Genomic DNA, 23,098 nt, shown 5'->3' with positions numbered 1-23,098 from the left:
TGTGAAAAAGAAGACAGCAAGTTCTACAACTGCGAATTCCCAAAACAATTTTAATATCCAAAGACTTAAACTGACGCTATGTCGTAACATGACGTTATAGCTCTTTCAGCACTTCCTCTTGAGCGTTAGCGGCCACGTTGAAGTGTGCAAGGGAATATACGTACCAAAATTATGTGAACGCGGCCCACGTAGGTCCAGTCAGCGCCCCGAGCGCTGATTTGGACCAATGGGAGAGCGGAGGAGGCGGTCCTTTCAAGATGACAGCCAATTGCGTGTCACGTTTGTGATACGGTAGTTCGCATTAGTCGCATCCGGGTGAACAGTTTGAGGTGAGTAGCTAATACCGATTTAAACAAATAATGGACAGAATAGTGCAAATGTTTGTACATAGTCTACATCAAACGCTGTCGTAACGCATGAGTTGTTAGCAGACCTCTTAAACGCGAATTTTGCCCCACCCCGAACGGGTTTATTGCCGTACAACGGGATGAAATGCGCACAGCTAGCGCGTTAGCTTTAAGCGGCTCACTGCTAATCTTAATGGCCGGGTTTGCTTTGTCATCATTTCTTGCCATTTTGTCATCGTCGGCATCGCTCCTCATACGTGGATGTTTCTTTTTGGCAGGTCCTGAGAGGTTTTTCCTTTGACGCTGTTGTCTCTCGGTGTTGAGGATGTACGGAGCTTTCCGGGTGCTGTTTCAGGTGCTGTGGGCCCAGCTCCTGTTCGTGTGGGTGCTGGGCTCCGAGCTCACGTTTGAGCTCCCAGACAACGCTAAGCAGTGTTTCTACGAGGACATCTTCATCGGCACCAAGTGCACACTGGAGTTCCAGGTATGTGAGTCATCGATACCAGCCTCTACTTTCAATATGCAAAGAGGTGACGAGAGCACTTTCCATTGAAAAGAGGTTTCAGAGTCTCTTGGTCTTAAATGATCTGAGTGACGTGTGTAATCTCGCTAAAAATGTTTGTGGTGTCTGTTTTGTAAAAGTCACATTAGCTGGGCTTTTCTCTTTAAAAGTGGCACACCCTAAAATCAATATTGTTTGAGCTCCTAGTGCCATTGCGTCACCATCAAGTAGATTTAGTCTGCACTAACAATAAGGAATATCCATGTATAGACGTAGAAATAAAGTCATACACTACTAGAGCTTTGTTTAGGATTGTCGCTGCTGTTCTGTGGGAAGGTGGGAGTGGCACAACTAAAAACTCTAAACTATAATCAGGCATACAGTGAATCCATTAAGAAGGAATTTTACAATACTGCATTTAAATAAACAAACAAAAACACAGTAGAAATGTTAACATATTTAATTGGAATAGATTAAGCTGTTTTTCATCTTCCTGCTCTTGTTGATGTTGTAAAACGTTTTTACAAACATTTGGTATACTATATACTGCCAGACTGAGGACATCATAACTTTTGCTTCTTTTTGTAATTCTGTAATTTTCTCATTTGTTTGGCTTGTGCACTGTTTCAAAAACATTTAGACGCTTGCCCCTAGCCATATGATGGGAAAGGAAAATCCTGAATGGGTTATATCCTCCCAGGGCCTTGTATTGATGTTGGGGACTAGGGGGGCAGAGCTTCACCAAAAAGCTGGGGAGAGAAGCCAGTGTATTACCTGAGGCTGAATGGTTAGTCATGTGTTTGTTCCCTGTTGTTTTCCCAGGTTGTGACTGGCGGCCATTACGATGTGGACTGTCGTTTGGAGGACCCAGATGGCACCACGCTCTACAAAGAGATGAAAAAGCAATACGACAGCTTCACTTTCACAGCATCCAAGAACGGCACCCACAAGTTTTGCTTCAGTAACGAGTTCTCCACCTTCACGCACAAGACGGTCTATTTTGACTTCCAGGTTGGCGACGACCCGCCACTCTTTCCCAATGAGAACCGAGTCACTGCCCTCACCCAGGTAAGCAGTTGTGTTGTTGTTGACACGTATAGTATATTTTGATTAATACTAAATACACAAACCTGAATTTGGAATTTACCAGACAGTACTCATGCAATGTTTCAGTTGGATAATAAATATTGTACTGAAAAGCCTCTTACATCTTATATCTTACCTCTGCAGCACTGTATACTTCCTGTATGACCACATACCAATGTCGTTAGAGTTTTGTTGCACAACGGAGGTTTGCCAATTGTCAACCAGCAATTGAACCATTCAATCAGAATATACTGTATGTTGATTTTTCAGTTGAAGGTCTCAAAAACAGATCTCTGCCATTAGACTATTCTTTTCCCAGCCATAGTCAGAGTCAGATTAGATTCCCAATCCAAAGTGCATGGTTGTGGGTCAATGAATCTGGTGAATTCATGTTGGCATGTAACCAGTTGAGGGATTCTTGTGCTTAGGCACAGGTTTCAAAGTTTCCCCCATGAATTTAAAATTTGCAACCTATTTGTTCAAATTTTGTAAGGTTATGACCTCTGTAATACTGTTCTGTGAGACCTTCAGACATATTATGTAATTATGTTAAAGCCAACACAAGTTGGCTTTAACATAATTTTTATGGACCACGACCACCATATAAGCCATATAGAACCCTCTGGATTTCAGCTTTGAAACAACCTTTTTATTAGTTGGTCAATTGCTGAAGAGCCACAGCCTAAATGTTCCTTTTTATACCCAGATGGAATCAGCCTGTGTGTCTATCCATGAAGCTCTGAAGTCAGTCATTGACTACCAGACGCACTTCCGCCTCAGAGAGGCCCAGGGACGCAGTCGAGCGGAGGACCTAAACACTCGTGTGGCATTCTGGTCCATTGGAGAGGCCATTATCCTTCTGGTGGTCAGCATCAGCCAGGTGGTCCTGCTGAGAAGCTTCTTCTCTGACAAGAAGACGACTACAACACGCGTGGGATCGTAACAGTCTATGAGCAGTAGAATCAGAACCGTTACTTCCTTAATTCATACCATGGCTTCTACGCATAGAGTACGGCAGAAAAGCAGCGCTGATCTGAAATGGGATGATTCTGTCATGTTGTGGCAGCACTGCTCTTCTCTGCAGTTTTATGCTAACAAGCCTCTTGTTTTTCAAATGTTTTGAGGGGTAAAAGAAAAAAAAACAAGAAATGCTTGAGTCATTGTTGCTTGTAACTAAACTGGAGGCCATTGCAGCAGCTTGTCACAAAGCTTAGACAAACATCAAATATTACAAAATATTTGGAGAGAAAAAAATTTACCTACCCTTCTTTCTTTTTTTACGCATACTTTTTGCCCAGATCTGCCTGTATCATCTTATCACTGCCTTCATCATCTGTCCTAGATCTATCATTCATTCTCAGGCCAAACTGTGCACTGAAATAGCCATGGGAGCGGTAGTTGCAACTAAAGGTAGAATATAAGGGGACGGAGGATTGCTTTCCTCACTGACTAGAACACTACCACAATGAGTGTGTGCCCACTAGTTTGCATTTGGAAAATCAGTTTTGAATGAAAAATCAGTTTTGTTTGTTTTTCTTATTAAATCTAACTGTTGACTATAAAAGACAAGGCAGTGTGTTCCCTTTTATTGGAATTGTTTTTGAGGAAACCATCATTTAATGTAATATCCCTAAAAAGTTGTACACAAGTTTGCATCTGGGTGAAAGGATTGTAATTGGATACCCAGCTACACTGCTTTGAGTGACTGCAAATCCCATTGTATTTTTCATTTAATTCTTAGCTTACATTTGTTGTATTGTGTCTCTGACGTTTGGTAAATTCATTGCGTTTTTATGGTGCCAGGCCTTTTCCGTATTACATCTGTGTTTGTATGACTCAGCATGGGAGACTGAAGTTCTAAGTGCTTCAACTTGGTATGAAACTTTCTTTCACAGAATCCTTTGCAATGTTACATGCAGGTCCTTCTTTGCTGTAAAAATATGTCAACATATTTATCGCTTGAGTTGATTGTGTCCTCTTGATTATATATGATACTTGTGTACGACATGTTTTTCAAAATACTGTTAAATATGAGATCACAATGGTATTTGAGTTTTAGTTGTAATTTGAACGTTCATTTGATACCCGGCTCAGACAGGAAGATGCCTTGGAAAGGCTGAAATGTAATATAAATTGACAACTTTTGTGACTCTGTCTCCCATTGTGGTTATTTAATTTTTAATGAAGTAAAGCAGATTTTGGTGGTTAAAGAACGATTCATTCTTCAGATTAGACATTCACAATACATTTGTTACATTTGGGCCTGGAAGAAGCACTGTCCTTGCTGATTTAGGCCAACCAATGAGCATATTTCCTCTGTGATGTCACTAGAGGTTTGTGCACTGAATTCACTCATTTCTTGGGTGGAGAATCAGTTCGAAGGACTTGATAAATTATTTGGATTATTGAATAAAGTTTGTTTAACGGTGGGATTACATTTATTTCATCTAATACCTAAGCAATGAGGTTTTCAGTGATTTTTGGTTTTCTGTGATTTCGGGCTGTAGATTCTCACTCAGCACATCCTCAGGGCTGTTTGCTCTGCTAGTCCATGTCTCATCCTGCAGGGGGCGATGTTATCAAAGCCACAGTCAAGTTCTTCATCTAGCTATTTAAAAGAATGTTTGTCTTTCTAAAGATGCTGGCATTGTAAACTGTTGTTGAAAGTATCAATTCCATGTTTTATCGACAATGTACAATTTCTGAATCAGGATTTGAGTTATTTTCTGAAGTCCTGTATGTCATTGTACTTTTAAATCAGGCCACACTGGATGTCAGCAATGGCATTTTTTAAAATATGGATTTTTTTCCAACAGTGTTTCAGATAAACTGTATGATTCATCATGTCAATACACCCATGCATTTTATAAACACTTAACACGTAATTGTGTAAGTTTTGATGTTCAGGGCAAGTTATCAGCTATGATGGTTTCAAAGTCAGGTTTGGGGAAAACTTGTTTCAAACGTCTTACAATGTGAGAAACAACTTAACATAAGTGTTATTATATCTAGAATTCATCAATAATTTGTTGTTGATCAAATGTTGATTTTTTTTTTTTTTTAAATGACACCTCCCTCATCATAATGGGTTTCCATTAGAAAATTAATTCATATTTTTTCATCTTAATTCACTTAAAGGAAGTTGACAAAAATGATGGAATCACTTCAGAAAAAAAAGTGAATGGCTTCTTCCCTGGGTCATGTCCCACATTTCCACAATGTTTCCCTTAAACCTGTTCCAAAACAAACACAGTAGAAAACAGGCTACTTGGTGTAGTGCATAACTGTGAATGGAGGAGTGATGAGGAAGTGCAGAGAATGAAGATAGATCTCAGCATGTAAAAATACCCAACACAACATCCTCTACATATGCCAAGTGGATGAATAACAGAACTTCTACAGAAACAGTAAATCCAAACAAACCATGATGGTGCCGTTATTAGACTTATTAGAATTAGAATTAGAATAAGAAAGCAAAGCGCACTTGTGCCTTCAAAGAAATCTTTAATACTGCTGGCACACTCCTTTTCCCCCTGGAGAAGGCTTTGTCGAGCTCGAATGTAGAGAAGGTAAATGCCACCTTGTTCATTCTCTTGACCCTGACCTTTGTTAATGGTTACAGAAAAAGCCAGCCTGACCGGGAACTGCTGCCTGACAAAGGTGAAGGTAACATATCTGTTATGGCGTGGACTCTTGCTGATAGTGACGGTCGTTGGAGGCGAGTGTAAGAAGGTTTCTTCCGGAGTTCAAATGTGAAATGTCCTTCTGAAGCTCTACACATTGTTTTATTTTTCAGCCCTTCTTCTGTTTCAGTTCTCTATCGATATATCAAACATGCCCAATATTATTGCTTATTTATTGTTGAATGAAGCCAATTAGTAACCAATTAAAGTATAAACATGGAGCTACAAAACATTGCGATACTGTTTTTATTAAAATATGTAAAGGAATAATTCCGTCATTGTTTGTTTCTTCGAGAGCAAGACCAGACTATTCACCATCCTTTAGCTTTCTCCAAGCCCTGCGGAAACGTGCAGTTTGACGTCACGATCGGTAAACTCCTGAGGTTAGTTAGAACTTGTCAACACCACATCGTAGGCGGCGCAATTGTAATTTACACTCGGAAAGGCAAGGCATTCCACGTTTCCAACACCACGCGAACGCAGCATTATTCTCCCTTCTTATTGGTTACGCACGACTGCTACTGCTCGCTGATTGGACGTCCACGTGTCAATCGCCCTCGGTAGTGGAGAAAAAGAATGCGTTGTGTTTTCTATTTGACAGAAACTGAGTCGTGATCGTCCGGTGGAGTCGTGGGCGGACAGCTTTCCCAGTCTACCCTCCCTCGCCTCCTCAGATTACTGTCATGGCATCTTGTTGACTGGCTTCATGGACGAAATATAGTGGCTGTTTTGGAATAACATCTCCTGTGTCTCGGTGTTTGCGAACGGAAAATAGGACGCACCTATTTGCTCGTTTTTGCCAAACAGCGGGCGGAAAGAAACGTCGTTCTAGCCAGGCTAAGCTAACAGCACGGCGCACTCCAGGTGGGGGTGGGTTGTTATTTTTTCGACCCCCTGAAAACTGGTTTTTAAAACCGTCGCCGACGCAGGACTTTGCTGTGGAAAAAATGGCAGCGTCTAACGGAGGAGGACTCATTTCTACTGATAAAGAATATCGGTAGAAATATTAAAAGAGGTGTAACGGAGCTAAACGAAACTAGCCGGTTTGCTAAGCTACAAGAGGAAGTTGACTAGCCACTTTGCTAATTAAACGACTCTACAGTTTTGTCACCGGACCAAAGGTCGCCTCAAGAGTTTCTGTCGGTAGCTAGTGGATATTAAGATTCGCACTACACACAGTTGGTTTTGCGCATTTTGTACACTGACGTTGGGAAGTGAAGAGCTGTCACGGGCTTGTACCTGCGGGCTAGCTGCATCGCTATTAGCCACACAGTCGTAGCTCGTTGTAAACAAAGGGTCCAAGTCCTCCCTTTTTCTAATTAACGTTGCTCGCCGACTTACATTACTGTACTGGCCGTCTTTGCCTCTTGAGTTTCTTCGCGAAGGGACCGTGTCTCCGGAAAAATGGATTTAAAAACGGCAGTATTCAACGCGGCGAGGGACGGCAAGCTCCGTTTGCTTCAGAAACTATTGGAGAACAAAGATGGACACGAGGTGACCAAGTTGATGGGTGAGAAAACAAACGGGGCCACGCCGCTCCTCATGGCTTCCCGGTACGGCCACCTGGATTTAGTGGAATATCTACTCGAGTGCTGCAGCGCTCCGGTTGAGATCGGCGGCTCGGTGAACTTTGACGGGGAGACCATCGAGGGAGCGCCCCCCCTGTGGGCCGCGTCGGCGGCCGGTCACCTGAAGGTGGTCCAGTCCCTGCTGGGCCACGGGGCTTCTGTCAACAGCACGACCCTGACTAACTCGACCCCTTTGAGGGCGGCGTGTTTCGACGGCCACCTGGACATTGTGAAGTACCTGGTGGAGCACGAAGCGGACTTGGAGGTGGCGAACAGACACGGACACACGTGTCTCATGATCTCCTGTTACAAGGGACACAAGGAGATCGCACAGTACCTGCTGGAGAAAGGTGCAGACGTGAACAGGAAAAGTGTGAAGGGTGAGTGTGTGTGTGTGTGTGTGTGTGTATATTATAAACAACCCAATGAGATACAGTGGTCCACTTATCTCACACGTCCACGTTCCTTCTTTAGGCTTTATTTGAATGATCTAATCCATCTTTACTTGCTGGGGGAGGCAATAAGAGAATGGAAAAGTATCTTGAAGGACAGTTTGCATTTTTTAAACCAGTCTTGGCGTAATAAAAGTCAGGATGAAGGGGGGTGAACTGTAATGACACCTGTGAGAACCTAAGGTCTGTTTTAGACAATTATGTCTGCCACATGAATATGAGTCAAGTCAGACAGGAGCATATTTCCATTTGACGTCACTCACCAGAATGAGGTCAGATTCTGGTTTCACAATAGAGGCAGACTATCTGAACTTGGGCTGAGTCAGTGGGCGTTCCCGATGCCTCATACTTTCTCCATAGATGATTCATGTATAGGGACATCTAAAAAGGCAACGTCGCGGTTTTTCTGACACCCAGGAAGTGTTTTTGATTTGTTATGACAAGCTAGCTCCGGGAGTTTTGAAAGGGCATTTAATTGAAAAAAATACAAAGCCAATTTGGTAAAAGATCAGAATTAAGATATGCTTCTACCCGGTTTTGTGAAAACACTCGTGCCTAGCTGACGTCACTGATCCTTTGTTGAATGCTGTTTAGGTCAAATTTTGTATTCTAAAATTGTCCCTCATAAAAGCTGATTCTCTAGAGTTAGGATGTGTACATGTTTCCTGTGTGCACATGGCTGTTGTCCTTGTCCAGTCACTTGAAAGTAAAGTAAGCATGAGTCTTGTTTATCTATAGGCACATCGCCAAAACATACGCAATTATGTTTTATGGAGGAAGACAATCAAGGTAGAAAGCTAAGGACATCATAAACACACCTGATTGAATTCCCTAAAAAAAGCCTTGTTCAGCCCTGGTATTCCTTAGAAAACGCAGTTATTCTCAGACTTTACATTTTGTTTAGCATACAAGTCTGTGAGGAACCCATAAGGTCCCATAATGAGTCTCCAGACTGATCCTTGGAATTGGAAAGGATGTCTGTAGTTGAGGATTAACTTGTTATGTTAGTGTAAGTGAACTCGTCGTCCAGACAGGGGAAGCTTAACTTATTTCCCAGTGCTACACAAGTGTTGAGACGTCTGGCAGCAGATGGGTTTTCTGGGATCAGCAAAGAAGCCACATGTGCCCAATGCAGCATGTTTACGGCAATATAATGGCAAAGTAATATAACATTCCTTTGGTGCTTACAGAAGTGAGATCAAGATACAAATCTAGACCATTGTAAAGGAATGGGGGTTTTTTAAACCAGCTTTTCAAGTAGTAATTAAGGAAACACTTAGCCGACACGTTTCCATGGTCAAATGTGGAGCGGTGAAAAGAGAATCTGAGCAGCAAAGTTTCAGCAAAAACTGGTGAGGCAAGTTAAAGGTTAATCCCTGGTTAGCCCTGTTTGGTTTCGCCTGCTTGAATATGGATTAGCCTCAGACCGTAAACTGAACACACACAGGCACACAGCAGGGAGAAGAGACGAACTGAATAGGAATGCAAACATGTTATCAGGCTTCACTGTACTTGAAAGATTGAATGTTTTTGTTTGATATTATGGAATCACTGGATGCATCTGTAAAATGTTGGCAACCTGTATTTTTCCTAAATACAGATTTGCTTGAATCTCATAAAGACAAATTCAATTAAGTGTGTGTGTGTGTGTGTGTGTAACGACTGGTCCCAGGAATGTGACTGTGTGTTCCCTAGGCCCTGGTGTTGTGCTCACTGAATCATGCCTTATCGGCTTCTTTATAAATGGAACAGAACCACCATTAATGTTATTAGTTTCACCTGTGATTTATCAACCTATCAAGATCAGTTTGCAACTCTTCTACTTCAAATACCTCCCAAGGTATTTCAGTTAGGGCTCAACCCTTCCATCAAATTTGCCATTATCACTCAAAAATGTCTTGATCCTAGATACCTTACCTCGCTAATTAAAAGGGAGAGATTAAAACGTGCCAGTATTAAGGATTCTTTCAGATTTGTTTCAGTCCTCATTTAATTTTCCACAATGGCTCTCTCCCCATGAGCTTAACGCATAGGGAGCTGAAAGTATTTATGTATTTGCAGTCCTAATAACTATACACTCTTCTCCTCTGTCCACAGGCAACACAGCACTCCATGATTGTGCAGAATCTGGCAGTTTGGAGATCATGCGGATGCTGCTGCAATATGGTGCGTCCATGGAGCGCGACGGCTACAGCATGACCCCCCTGCTCTCCGCCAGCGTCACCGGGCACACCAACATTGTAGATTTCCTAACCACACACCAGCAGGTAAGGGGGTTTTAAGGCAAAAAATGTACTGTAAGATGTATACATGGAAAGAATTGATAGGATTCTGCCTGCTAGGGTTATACATGTGGAAAAGAACATGCATGCAGCTTTGTCTATGGTGTTACCATTCCTGAAGAAACTGAGTTAATCGTATATTTGAAGGATTTGAATCCCATTTTAAAGCGGAGTGTGCGCATACATTGTGTTTCCGCTGTAAACTATACTCCATTTGCTTGACTTGTCTCTCTCTCCTCTTCAGACGAGCCACAAAGAGCGCATTGATGCTCTGGAGCTCTTAGGAGCCACGTTTGTAGATAAGAAGCGAGATTTGCTCGGCGCTTTGAAGTATTGGAAGAGAGCCATGGACCTCAGGTACATGGACAGCAACAACATTGTCCACAAACCAGAACCTAAACAACTGATCATGGCGTACGACTATGCCAAGGAGGTGAGTGTACAGGGAAGCTGCATAAATCTGTGGGCTGAGGCTGATGTGGTGATTGCTTCGCTTTAATGTCCTTATGAAAAGAAATCGTCTGTCATATTATTCAATCCTTATTTACTGTGAAGAGATGGAGAAAGAGGTGAAATGCCTAACTTCACAGTCGCTAAGAAAGGCGTCATCTTAATTCCAGGTGACTAATGGAGAGGAGCTGGATGGGTTGATATCTGACCCAGATGAGATGCGCATGCAGGCCCTCCTCATTCGTGAGAGAATCCTCGGGCCACAGCACCCAGACACGTCCTACTACATCCGCTACCGCGGCGCGGTCTACGCCGACTCTGGGAACTTTGAGCGCTGCATCAACCTGTGGAAGTACGCGCTGGAAATGCAGCAAAGCAACCTGGATCCCCTCAGCCCCATGACGGCCTCCAGCCTCCTGTCCTTCGCCGAGCTCTTCTCCTTCATGCTCCAGGACCGGGCCAAGGGGCTCCTGGGGACCTCCGTGTCGTTCGAGGACTTAATGGGGATCCTCACCAAGAGCGTGTTGGAAATCGAGCGAGCAGTCAAACAGACTGGGCCGATGCCTCCCGACCCTGCCCAGCTCAGCAAGGCCTTGTCAATCATCCTGCACCTCATTTGCCTTTTAGAGAAGGTACCATGCACTACAGAGCAAGATCACTTCAAAAAGGAAACCATCTACAGGTGTGTGTTTTTTTTTATTGGCAAGAGTTTTTCCTCTGAAGACAGTCTTTTTGTTCACCCACAGTAATTATCAAACAATGAGGCTGTCTGTGCACATTTCTTCTAGTGTGCACAAGTCCGATTTTTTTGTTACCTTTACTGAATATGATTGTTTTTCTACTAAGCGATCTCGTCAGCTCTATGCAGTTCCGCAATGGCAGAATTCAGTGTAAATCACACAAAACCCAACTTCCCCTTTTACAGTACAAATTTCACCAAAAAAAATGCAGATTATCAAAATTGTGGGTGTGGAAGCAGAGAAAAACATTTGTCACTAAGCAGCCTGGCGCCTTCATCGCTGGTTCCTTTTTGTACAACCTGATTATCACGCTGTAACAGAATGTTCACATCCGCCTGGCTTTTGTTAATGTTTCCTTACCAATTGTCCAGTTAATGTTAGATGATAGCGCGTCCCGAATTTTAATGTCTAGTGACGCATGAAAAAACCTTGCTGCTTTTGTGAATATAAAGAAAAAGTGTTAAAGTTAGGTTTACTAGGGGGGGGGGGAAAGCAAAATTTGCAGCAAAATAACTTCAGAAATCATAGCTATCTATCTATACTTGGTTTCCGTCTTTAACGTGGTCTTCCTCCTCCTCCTCTGCAGATTCCTGAAGCTTAAGCCGTGTGGTAAGAACGGTTACAGTCCACTACACCTGGCCGTCGACCGCAACACCTCGTGTGTCGGCCGCTACCCTGTGTGCAAGTTCCCCTCGCTCACCGTCACGTCCATCCTGCTGGAGTGCGGAGCAGATGTTAACAGCCGCGATGAAGATTACAACAGGTGTGTTTGTCTTCTTTTCTCGTGTGTGTGTGTGTGTGTGTGTGTGTGTGTGTGTGTGTGTGTGTGTGTGTGTGTGTGTGTGTGTGTGTGTGTGTGTGTGTGTGTGTGTGTGTGTGTGTGTGTGTGTGTGTGTGTGTGTGTGTGTGTGTGTGTGTGTGTGTGTGTGTGTGTGTGTGTGTGTGTGTGTGTGTGTGTGTGTGTGTGTGTGTGTGTGTGTGTGTGTGTGTGTGTGTGTGTGTGTGTGTGTGTGTGTCCCCCCGCCCGCCCGAAATACCAAATCTTTTCTCCCTCCCGGACCCTGCAGCCCTCTTCACATAGCTGCATCCAACGGTCACCCCGACATCATGAACCTGCTGATCTCGAACGGGACGCACTTTGACAGCACCAACGCCTTCCAGCAGACGGCCTGTGACCTCCTGGACGAGAAGGAGCTGAGCAGGAACGTCATCCAGCCCTTAAACCACACCACGCTGCAGTGCCTAGCAGCCAGGGCCATCGTCAAACACTGCCTGGACTACAGAGGAAACATCCCCGAGAAACTAGAGGCCTTCGTCCTGCTCCACGGATAATGACTGTGGATGGAGACTCACGTAGAGGTTCTGGAAGGCTGGATGAATCAAAAGTGGGGGGACTTGTGACGACTTGGCGTGGACTGGGCAGGATCCACGCGGTGGGAGGAGCGTACTGGTTCAACCCCCCTTAAGGTAATCTGAGGGCCTGGAAGACGCAGTTTTGTGGCTTGCATATTCAAACTGACGATGATTTGCAGTTTACGAACAATGATTTATCTGCACGAGGCGTCCCAAGACGGAGCGGCCATTTTCAGCCCCCGTTCCTTTTTTGGGAGGCGGGGCTGTTAAAATGGGTGAATGTGCAGAAGTATGTCTCCGGATGAACTCGAGCAAGTGGTTTACTTATTTTTTTTTTTGCTTTAGAATTGATTTGATTGATTTTTTTGTTTAATATTCCACAGTTCTATTTATTGAATTAACCTTGAGAGATCTTTCTCCATGCTGGCCCCCAAACCAGCCTCCACTTCGCCTGCTTCTCTCCTCTCTAAGCACCGAACGAGGCATCTCTACATATGCTGGGACTTCAGGTTCTTTTTTTTTTTTTTGCTCGTCCCATCACTATTGCCAACAGTCATGGACCCTTCCTCACTCATCTTTGGTTTATCTTTTTTTTGATTTTTTTTTCTTCCCCAAAACGGTGAATCTGTTTATCATGCAAATTCAGATACCTGCCAAGTGTTGTGGATTCTAAGACACAGACACATTTGTCGATCCAACCTTAGTGTATATTAAAGCTTTATGAGAAGGGTTAATCGTCTGCGAACACCTTAAGTGCTTTACTCTTCCTATGCACAGGCTAGGCTGTTGGAAAGTGCGACTGTTGTATTCTGTGCTGGCAATCGTCTGTGCAATATCATCGCAAGTTTTTGTGTTTACCTCATTGCTAACGTTTTCTGGAGTATCCTCGTACTTCACACAAAGTAGGGGCTGCAAACCATTGTACAATTGTCGTGAATGTATATGTACTGTGTGTGTGTGTCTTTGTGTGTGTGTGTGTGTGTGTGTATGTGAGAGAGAAAGAGAGATTGCGTGTCCAAATGCCACAGGGTGCGTTTCTTGTGTGCAGAGTGTTTTAAGCTTATCAAATGATTGCTGGGTAAGAGTTTGGTGAAGTGGCGATGCCCACACAGTAACGCAAATGACCGCCACTAGAAAGCGCAGTGGCTGAGCGGTCTGCCGACGTTGGCATGTGCAGGCTTGTACTCAGAAGTGACCTCTTAGACTCACACAAGGCCGACCTTTTCAATGCCATCGTTCTTTAATAATCACGATCAAAAAGTAAAGACTGGGTAGTGTACTAATGAAGCCAACTGTGCATGTTCTGGTTAGAATTAGCCTGCCCCCCCCCCCCTCCTTTTTTTTTTTGTTTTTTACAGAGTTTTCTTTCTTTCTTCATTATAATTATCAAATATTTAACATCAATTGACCAGTCACTGCAGGAATCTGACCAACATGGACTCGTGCTAGAATAGTTCTACCCATTTTCTACATCCGTTGTCCACTTGTATGAGAGCTGAAGACGCAGCTCACGAGTGGGAGGAAGCCTTGTCGTACAGAACAACAACAAAGCCGGGTGATTTATCATGTTTGCACATTAGCTTTAGATGTGTGGGTTGAAAAAGGGCTTTTCATAATTCATAGGATTTCATATTGCAGCGTATTCTTGACAGTTGAGAACCAGACAGACAATGTATACGGACTCCCAGGGCAACTTGCTTTGAATCTGCACTTTACTACAGTGGAGTTTGATATGGCATCAATCCAGTTCATGTCTTAACAACCAGTTTGACAATAAACCCATGTTGCACTCGTCTCCTTGTCTACATGTCTTTATTGCCTTCATTGTTCTCTGGGTGGGGGTGGGGGGGTCGCTTCAAACAAATGACACTTTTTGTCAAATTTGACAATCTAATCAGCTTGTTTCAATTTTGCTCATTCCATTTCCAATTTATGATAAATCCTCTTAAATCAGACGGTTTAAATATCGTCACTTTAGGATGTGAGGACATTTTGGTGTAGGTTGTTTTCTAGTACTGTACAAATGGAGTGAATACAATCTATCTTGCATTAGGCTTGGTCTTTGTTGACAAAACATAATAAACCAAAGCAACAAGGAGGATACAGTTTCCATACTGAATAAGAGTCATCTTGCTTCAAATGTGGAATATAAACCGACAGCTGTTTCCACCCAGTTGTCTTCTGGCGCCCTGAAGAACACAGCAGACCTTAGCTCCAGTTTAAGAGTGATGTCTGTATACCTCAGACATTTGGGTGTAAATCCTTCATTGTTGTGTCGTACGAATAAACCTCACAGCTCCTTTGCTGTTTCACTCAGTGTAAAAGTGGACACCTGTTCACCATTCAGTCCATGCTTCCACTAACATACTGGAGTGATCAGAGTACCAGGTACTTGAGCTCAATGCAGGACCCATCTGGAATGGAACGTGTCCAGCGGTGCCTTTGACACTGCTGATGTCAGACATCCAGAAAGGTCCCAAATAAAACTACAACTGTATTGAACTACGATTCTAATTTTCAACTGAAAGAACAGTGGCTGACCGGGAGCACTGGAATAAACGAAGACCATCCTTGCTGTGGCACTGCTGGAGGTTCTCTAAGCGCTCAGGTACAAGGAAGAGTTCAGTCATCTGTTCTGTTCAGAAAGAATTCATGAGAATTGATGTCAGGAGAGGACACCTGATCAGCATGTTCCTGATTTATGTTTTCACTGGCAGCATGAACTGTCATGAGCTTAGGTTTGTAGTTGTTTCCAAAGTATGTAATAAGATTCCTGTGGTATTCGTTTAACTTTTAGTTTAAATCACAAAGGAAAAAGTGTATTCATCATCATATCACTGGTCGTCTTTCCGATCAGACCAAAGGAAACATTTCCCTGCGTCTTCTTGTGAAAGATGAATAGGTTTTGTTTGAATTCGTCTTCCTTTGAGTTCTAAAGGTGCCACCTGTTTCCTCCACACTTGCAGGCTGTGCCAGAATGTCACACCTATCCTGAATGTTCTCTGCTGAGTCGGTGCTGCCGTATACTGTAAGAGAGAGTGGGGAATTTTTAATGAATCACAAGTAGCTGTGTGTGCGTGTGTGTGTCTACACAGAGCAGGCGTGGGGAGATTTAATTAATGTCCCTATAGTTCAAAGACAACAGACATCACTGTAGCTGCATTGACTGCAGAGATAATCTCTATCATCTTCTACTGCATACACACGGTAATCTCCGGGGAAATGTTTTTGTCCAACCCGGCAGTAAAAAAAAACAACCTGATTCCTCCATAGACCTGAACAGACAACAGGACTACCACACTTGTTGGATTTGAACCAAGATTGAAGCTGAAAAGATGTTGGAGGTAGCAACAGAGTCAATTCATTCACTCGCAATTCATTCCTCTGATGAAAGACATTGGACTGTGATCTGTTTTGCTGTATCATGGCCACGCCTAGAAAGCCTTTATAAATATAATAATAAAGAGATAAAGATATGAGGAAGTCAAAGAGTACACGTGGTTAATTATTTTCCACCTTGTTTGGAGGAGGTTAATGACACAGCACATTATTTGCTTTCTGCAATCAGTTCATCACATCTACACTTCTTGATAAGTCTCTCCAGCTAGCTTAGTTATGTCTAACACGGTTAACTCAAGTCTTACTGGAGGTAATTGTGAAGTGTATAGTGTAGGTGCCTGTGGAACAAGTCGTGTCGAGGCTTGTCACAGCATTGTGTAAAATATGTGAGCGTTCAAAGTGGCGAAGGGGCGATCGGCTCAGTGTCCCACAAAGCTGTGAGGCTCAAAGACAGAGAGAGAGAAACAGGCAGCTCACCTTCCTCTCATAACCTTACATATATCCATTATGAAGAACATAAACGCAGCTATGAGTATGAGTATAACAGGTAGGTGGTGTGTGGGTATGTGTACAAAAGCCAGATATATTTTTGAAAATCATTCTTCAGGCCTTTAGCAGCCTAATTCTACCTCACGTGGAGGTCAAGTGAGCAACAGGATAGTTGAGAGTAACACCCAGAATTTAGCCTATTGTTCGTTCAGCACCCTTACTGAAGTGTCTTTGAACGAGACATTGATTTCCTATCTGATTCTAAAAGATATTAAACCATTTTTACATGTTCTGTTGGTTAATATGTTCGAAAGGTTGAATTGATTGCGCTGAAACTGGGTGTCATGTATCAAGGAAGAGTCTGTTCCATTTTGGTGCCAATCCGGAACCTGCAGCCGATCCAGTAAGGATTCTTGATGATGATTAACAGCCTTAAAATCTGTCAGGTTGTAGTCACTAAAGTAAGATGCAAGCGGAGGTAAATGCTTTATGCACACGAGCATAGACACCTTAACCGCAAACATGATCTGACAGGACGATCGGGCAGCGTACAAATGCAGGGCTGCACATTCAGGCTACACGATGAGGCCTGTGGCAGTGCTGTCAGCTCAGCCTACTTCTGTCCCGTCTATATTTAGGGCTGAATAATGCCCAGTTGGATAGCTGTCCTACATTACGCTTTCCCCTCCATGTCGGAACACCTACAGGTGAACTTCAGTCACCAGACACCTTTTCTCTCTCTCTCTCTCTCTCTCTCCATGCCTCCTCCTAGCTGCACTCACTTGACCTCACTCTGGGTCACTGACGTTGGTATACGGCAGACAAGAAGACTATTGACAAAGTTTGAAGAGTAATAAGAAAAATGGTTTGTCTTGTTTTGTTACCGTCTCTCTATATCTTTCTTTCTTCGTCTCCTCGTCTCTGAGGCTGTCTGATTGACCCCACAAAGGCCATCCATCATCTATCCATCCATCCTACTCTTCTCATCCAGGTCTGTTGGAGACATTGTGATTCTTTCCACAGGAAGGAGCGGCGGTGCTATTCCAAGCTCCCACCTGATCTCCTAACGTCTCACCCTGCGCCCCAGGGTGACTCCCGACACCCCAGCAGAAGCAATTTTTTTGAGCTGGTTGCATCCTTGATCTCATTCTGCCGGTCACTTCTTAGAGCTCATGCAAGTGAGAGCTGGAGTGTACATGGAGAGCTTCATAGTTTCAGCTCTCTATTCTCCCTGTTATTAAGAACGCAAACTCTTTTTTTTACTACAGGTCTTCACCAGAGTAACACACGTTATTTGCTTGTTTACTTTGATACACTGATATGGCATCACTATGGATGAGGAGAGCATCTGCTAAATGAAAGAACGTGGTGATTGAGAAAGTGGTGTAGGGGAAACGTAACTTGATTGCATAAGAGCGCTGCAGCTAAAATAGATGAGCAGGGTATTAACATGAGGATAACTGGTCCGAATCTGATACTGAGCTGGGCTGAACACCAGGGCCTCTCTCTCTCTCTCTCTATCTCACACACACACACACACAAACACACACACACACACACACACACACACACACACACACACACACACACACACACACACACACACACACACACACACACACGTGCACTCACTCTGGACAAGAGTCTTACATTTGCATTTGAAAAGATGAGATATGTGAAATCTGGATAGGATTAATTGTGTGTGTGTGTGTGTGTGTGTGTGTGTGTGTGTGAGAGGGGGGGGGGGGAGAGAGAGAGAGAGAGAGAGAGAGAGAGAGAGAGAGAGAGAGAGAAAGAGACGGGGGGAGAGATTGCTGCAACCCCACTGGGACATCAAGACTTTTCCAGTTTGAGTCAGAGGTAGAAACAACAGACATATAAATAGAGAGAGAATTGGGTGCCATGGCAGCGATTATACACAAATACTGTATGTGAAGTTAAGTATCTTGTCAATAACATGTTACATTACTAGAACATTACTAGAAGTTACGTTGGAATAATGTCTTGGTAAAGTATAAGATGAGAATACTTTATCTGTCTCGCTCTTGTGCCCTTTAGTGTGAAGTTGTGGATAATTTAGTCTTTAAGTCTGAGACATTTAAAAAATGTAGACATTTAACATTCACTCTACACCTTTGACTGTATTTCCACACACCCAACTACCACAATAATCAAATTTGCCGACGACACAACAGTGGTGGGACTCATTTCAAACAACAATGAAACCCACTACCGTGAGGAAATAGACAAGCTGGCAGGCTGGTGCATGGACAACAACCTCACACTCAACATTTAAAAGACAAAAGAACTCATCATTGACTTCAGGAGACACCATGAGGACCACAGTCCTCTTGTCATCAGGGGAGAGGAGGTGGAGAGGGTTCGCTGCTTCAAGTTCCTGGGGACTTACATTAGTGAAGACCTTAATTGGACTGTGAACACCTCGGCCCTTGTCAAAAAAGCGCAGCAGCGACTCTACTTCCTCCGCACACTGAAGAAGAACCACCTGTCTGCAGAGCTGCTCAAAGCCTTCTACCAATGCTGTATAGAAAGCGTCCTAACATACTGTCTGACAGCTTGGTATGCAAACTGCACTGAGGCAGATCGCCAAAAACTCAAAAGGACTGTTAAAACAGCAGGAAATATAATTGGACTTCCCCTGCCCTCTCTGGAGGACATTTTTAAGACTCGTTGTCTCCGCAGGGCCAGCACCATCCTGAAAGATGCATCCCACCCTTGTAACTCCCTGTTCTGTCTGTTACCCTCTGGAAGGCGATACAGATCACTGAACACGCGCACCACCAGACTGAAGAACAGTTTCTTTGTAAGGGCCATAAATGAGCTAAACAAAATCAAACATTAGACAAATTAGTACCCCAAAAGTCAATTGCAATATTGGGACAAATTGGGACACATTGGGACATATTGGGCATCTTCAGCTATGATGTCATGTGATATCATATGGGGCAAGGGACATGTGATGTTATTTGGGGTGTGATGTTGTGATGTCATGATGTCATATGGGATGTTGTGATGTCATGTGTGATGTTGTGTGTTGTCGTGATGTCATATGAGATGTCAAGGCATGTCATATGAGACATCTTGAGCTATTGGGACATCTTGAGCTGTGGGACTACTTATGTTTTAATGTATGAATGGAACTGTGTGTTGTTTATTTATTGTTATTTATTATTTGTTTGTAGTTGTTTATTCATAGTTTGTTGCTGTTATTTATTACTGTTCAAAGATTCAGGCACAGCACAAATGCATTTCGTTGTATTATCATACAATGACAATAAAAGCTATTCTATTCTATTCTATGCAAGTTCATTATCAATTTTCTAGAATTAAGAGTCCAGAGTCCAGGAGAATACGAAAAAACAATAAACTTTTCCATAAAATATACATACAATTTGATCATTCTGAGTGAGTTTGCAGCCTGCAACTCAAGGAGTTTGAAGAGGATTAGAAACGCACATGTATGCACTGTGCGTTTTGTAATCAACAACCCTTTCACTTCTTGAGTGGGACATCAACAGGCTGTTTAGGAGACAGATCCCCCCCAAAGCTGCTGGTCTGCAATCTGTCTCCCCCTCCACGCTGAAGCACTGCCCTGATCAGCTGTCTCTGGTGTTCACAGACATCTTTAACACCTGACTGGAGACATGCCACGTACCGGCCTGCTTCAAAATATCCACCATCATCCCCATCCCCAAGAAGCCAAGGACCACAGGACTTAACAACTACAGACCCATTGCTCTGACCTCTGTAGCTATGAAGTCTTTTGAGCGCCCGGTGCTCTCTCACCTCAAATCCCTCACGACCCCCTCCTGGACCCCCTGCAGTTCAACATGGCCCTCCACTTCACCCTCCAGCACCTGGACTCTGCAGGAACCTACGCCAGGATCCTGTTTGTGGACTTCAGCTCTGCCTTCAGCAGCCACTGCTAAGGACAAGGGCAGGCTGCTGCGTATCATTCGCTGTACAGAAAAGATGATCGGATGCAAACTGCCGTCCCTCCAGGACCTTTACGCCTCCCGGACCCTGAGGCGGGCAGCAAGATGTTTGTTTGCGCTAATTACCAAAGCAAATTCCTTGTAAGTGAAAACCTACTTGGCAATAAAGCTCTTCTGATTCTGAATTCTAATTCTTTGCAAAAATGCATCAGTGCACGATTTCCTCCATTTCACCAGGATCCCTTGAAATATGATATAAGTGGGACCCAGCACATTCAGGCTAGAGGGGAATGCCCCTTTGTTTATCCCTTCTTGCTCCGCAGCTCATCAATCTAAGCATTTGGTTGACATCAAAGCTCTCCTGACTCATCCATCAAGGCTGCCCACGCGCCTTTGAAAAGCCGTGTTTGTACAAGGTTCCTCCCTCAGTGTCTAATCCCCACGTACCTCAGCCAGTCAGACGCAGACCTGAGCATGTGGGCACAGAGTGTTGCAGAGCAGCCGTGGCCACAAGCACTATGCCTGAAACCTGTCACACTGGATTCTATTCTATTCTGTTCTCGTGTTGAATTCAGTGTATTCTTGTAAGTGTTGACAGATTAGAAAAGTCACACACAGACACACAGACACACAGACACACTACATCTCTCTGCCTCAGAATGACGATAATGTTTGCTGTGGTCCTGACTCTGAGCAATCGGGGACAAACCTGGATAGATCCAGTGTCTAGAGGATAAACAAGGTGCTCCTGTCTGCCGGTGTCCATTACCCACGATCATTCTGATACAGCTGATACCTCAGTATAAACCTTTACATTTGTCCTCTCTTCACCCGCTCTCTTTCCTTGCCTTCTCTGTCTCGGTCTTGTCTTTATCTACATTCCCACGCACAGAGAAAGAGATTGGAAGTTCCCAACAAATAGATTTCTGTCTACTGGGCAGAATATCGAGGTCACAACAGGACTCATGCTCTTACTCTGAAAACCAGGCGTAGCAGAAGGTGGACTGGTACCCTGCTGGACAAAGAGATGAATAACAGCAGCCATTCACCTTTGAAGAAAATCGTGACCACATTGCAAACACTCTGTTCCAAATGGAGACTTGACAGTTCGTCTCACCCCACATAAGGAGTGGCTGAGAGCTTCTCTTAGCTGTTGACGAGAATTGAGGGCGGTGCACCAAACATGGGCTTGATTGGAATCATCGCAAATGTTTGACATTGTTTGTTTTCTGCTGCCCACATATGGAACAATGTGGAGTTGACACAGGGAAGGAAACACTGTACAGAGCATCTTATTGGTCTGTCTGTCTGTCTGTCTGTCTGTCTTCATGCAGAGGGACAGCATGTTAAACTCATAATCTCAACAGCATCTTGGTAGATATAAATTCTGAAGTATTCTGAAAGGAGTTTGCATCAATATACGGAATCATTTATTGAAACCTTGAGGGGATCAATCTGTGCAACTATCTCTGAGTGGACAGACTGCAATCAGCTCACACACACAAGCTTGTGCTTGTCCACAAGCACACCTTGTAAACCATGTCTGCAGTCAACTCCTCTCTCAGCTCCCGGGGTCATCTGTGTGTGTAACCCAACCTCTCTCTCTCTCTCTCTCTCTCTCTCTCTCTCTCTCTCTCTCTCTCACACACACACACACACACACACACACATAAAAGCATGCAAAGACACACTACACACACCACAAAGAGCAACATAAAGTGGCCTGTGGGCAGTGACAGACATGCACGGTGAAAGCCTCCAGGCTCCACCTGAGCTTTCTCTCACCTCAAGCTTGGTCCACTTTTTGAAAATCAATGCAGTCGAGCACAGCTGCTGCCTATAACTCAAGCAGTAGAACATGTAAATAGAATTTCAATGTACAGTATGTATAGCAGGGGTATTCTGGGGTGATAAACACTTCTGGGTGAAAGCTTTTCGGGATGTAATGCTGTCCAGAGTGGTGTGAGGACAGTAACACTGATCTGTTATCACTGTTATATTACTGTATCCCTCCATGTGCTGAAGGTGGAGGTACTGCCATACATTTGAGGTCGTCCCAACAGAAATGGGTTTCCTTAGATCAGGTTGAAAATGCCACAGCACTTTTTTCCGCGTCATTTGTCCAAAAGCAAAATAAGGAATTGGTGTTGTGACAGAATCACATTGACAGGTTTGCATTGCAAAATGGAGGATGGAGAATCGTGACTGACCTGACTTACTCCATGGGGCAGCTGGCAGCGAGACACGTTGTGAGGAAAGAGATACGTGATCGTAAACTGTTGCCTGTCAGATGATTCCAGGCGCTTGATATCAAATGTACGCAGGTTTATTTACATCAGCAGAAAGTCAGTAAACTACACATTAATAACGAAAATACTACATTCATATATGAAGTATAGTAATGCAGTCATATGATATTTTGGCATTCATAAAACGTGTTACACACAGTGGGTGAAAAGGCAGAAAATGAGTGTGTGTATCCCTTGACAGGAGACATTACATCGAGTAAAGAGTTGGAGCGCGCACACACACACACACACACACACACACACACACACACACACACACACACACACACACACACGCACACACAGGAAGGGTGACCCACTTACATGGTCTTTATTCTTGTCTTTGCCTTGCCTTAAATTAGATCACATACTTTTAAAAGAACTTCTCCACTGTATTGTTTAGGATTGAATTAAATCCATGACAGACATGGTTCCTTGTAGATTGTTATTACTGCAATTTCTCTGATGTTTGAACCTTTCTTTGGAGCTAATATTTGCAATTTTTTCAAGGTCTGAACGCGGCAATTGAGAAGTCACTTTTGCATTCATGACTGCACTTCAAT

The 23,098-nt window shown here is 43.6% G+C and overlaps 2 protein-coding genes across 3 annotated transcripts; both read left to right on the top strand.

Annotated features, from left to right (window-relative positions):
* Positions 1 to 223: 223 nt before the first annotated feature.
* Positions 224 to 4,084, top strand: tmed7 (transmembrane p24 trafficking protein 7). The gene is made up of 4 exons (XM_076153970.1): positions 224 to 329; positions 626 to 831; positions 1,672 to 1,917; positions 2,642 to 4,084. The coding sequence occupies exons 2-4, from the start codon at positions 673 to 675 to the stop codon at positions 2,876 to 2,878; spliced, it is 642 nt and encodes a 213-aa protein (XP_076010085.1). The 5' UTR covers positions 224 to 329; positions 626 to 672; the 3' UTR covers positions 2,879 to 4,084.
* Positions 4,085 to 6,165: 2,081 nt separating this feature from the next.
* fem1c (fem-1 homolog c) lies at positions 6,166 to 14,051 on the top strand. 2 transcript variants are annotated; one of them, XR_012963871.1, is made up of 7 exons: positions 6,166 to 7,566; positions 9,736 to 9,905; positions 10,165 to 10,353; positions 10,541 to 11,052; positions 11,697 to 11,873; positions 12,178 to 12,577; positions 12,847 to 14,051. XR_012963871.1 is itself a non-coding variant. In XM_076154215.1 (6 exons), exons 1-6 carry the CDS (start codon positions 7,023 to 7,025, stop codon positions 12,440 to 12,442), a joined length of 1,857 nt encoding a protein of 618 aa, XP_076010330.1. In that variant the 5' UTR covers positions 6,166 to 7,022; the 3' UTR covers positions 12,443 to 14,051. The 2 variants fall into 2 exon arrangements, 1 of the variants encoding a protein (XP_076010330.1); XM_076154215.1 differs by having other exon boundaries at positions 12,178 to 14,051.
* The last annotated feature ends 9,047 nt before the right edge of the window (positions 14,052 to 23,098 follow it).

The sequence above is a fragment of the Genypterus blacodes genome, unplaced genomic scaffold, assembly GCF_046128005.1.
Source record: "Genypterus blacodes isolate CSIRO-AG114 ecotype Tasmania unplaced genomic scaffold, CSIRO-AGI_Gbla_v1 ptg000061l_1, whole genome shotgun sequence".
NCBI classification, from domain to species: Eukaryota; Metazoa; Chordata; class Actinopteri; order Ophidiiformes; family Ophidiidae; genus Genypterus; species Genypterus blacodes.
Note: the sequence above shows the minus strand (reverse complement) of the source record. Positions and strands in the feature narration are given on the sequence as shown.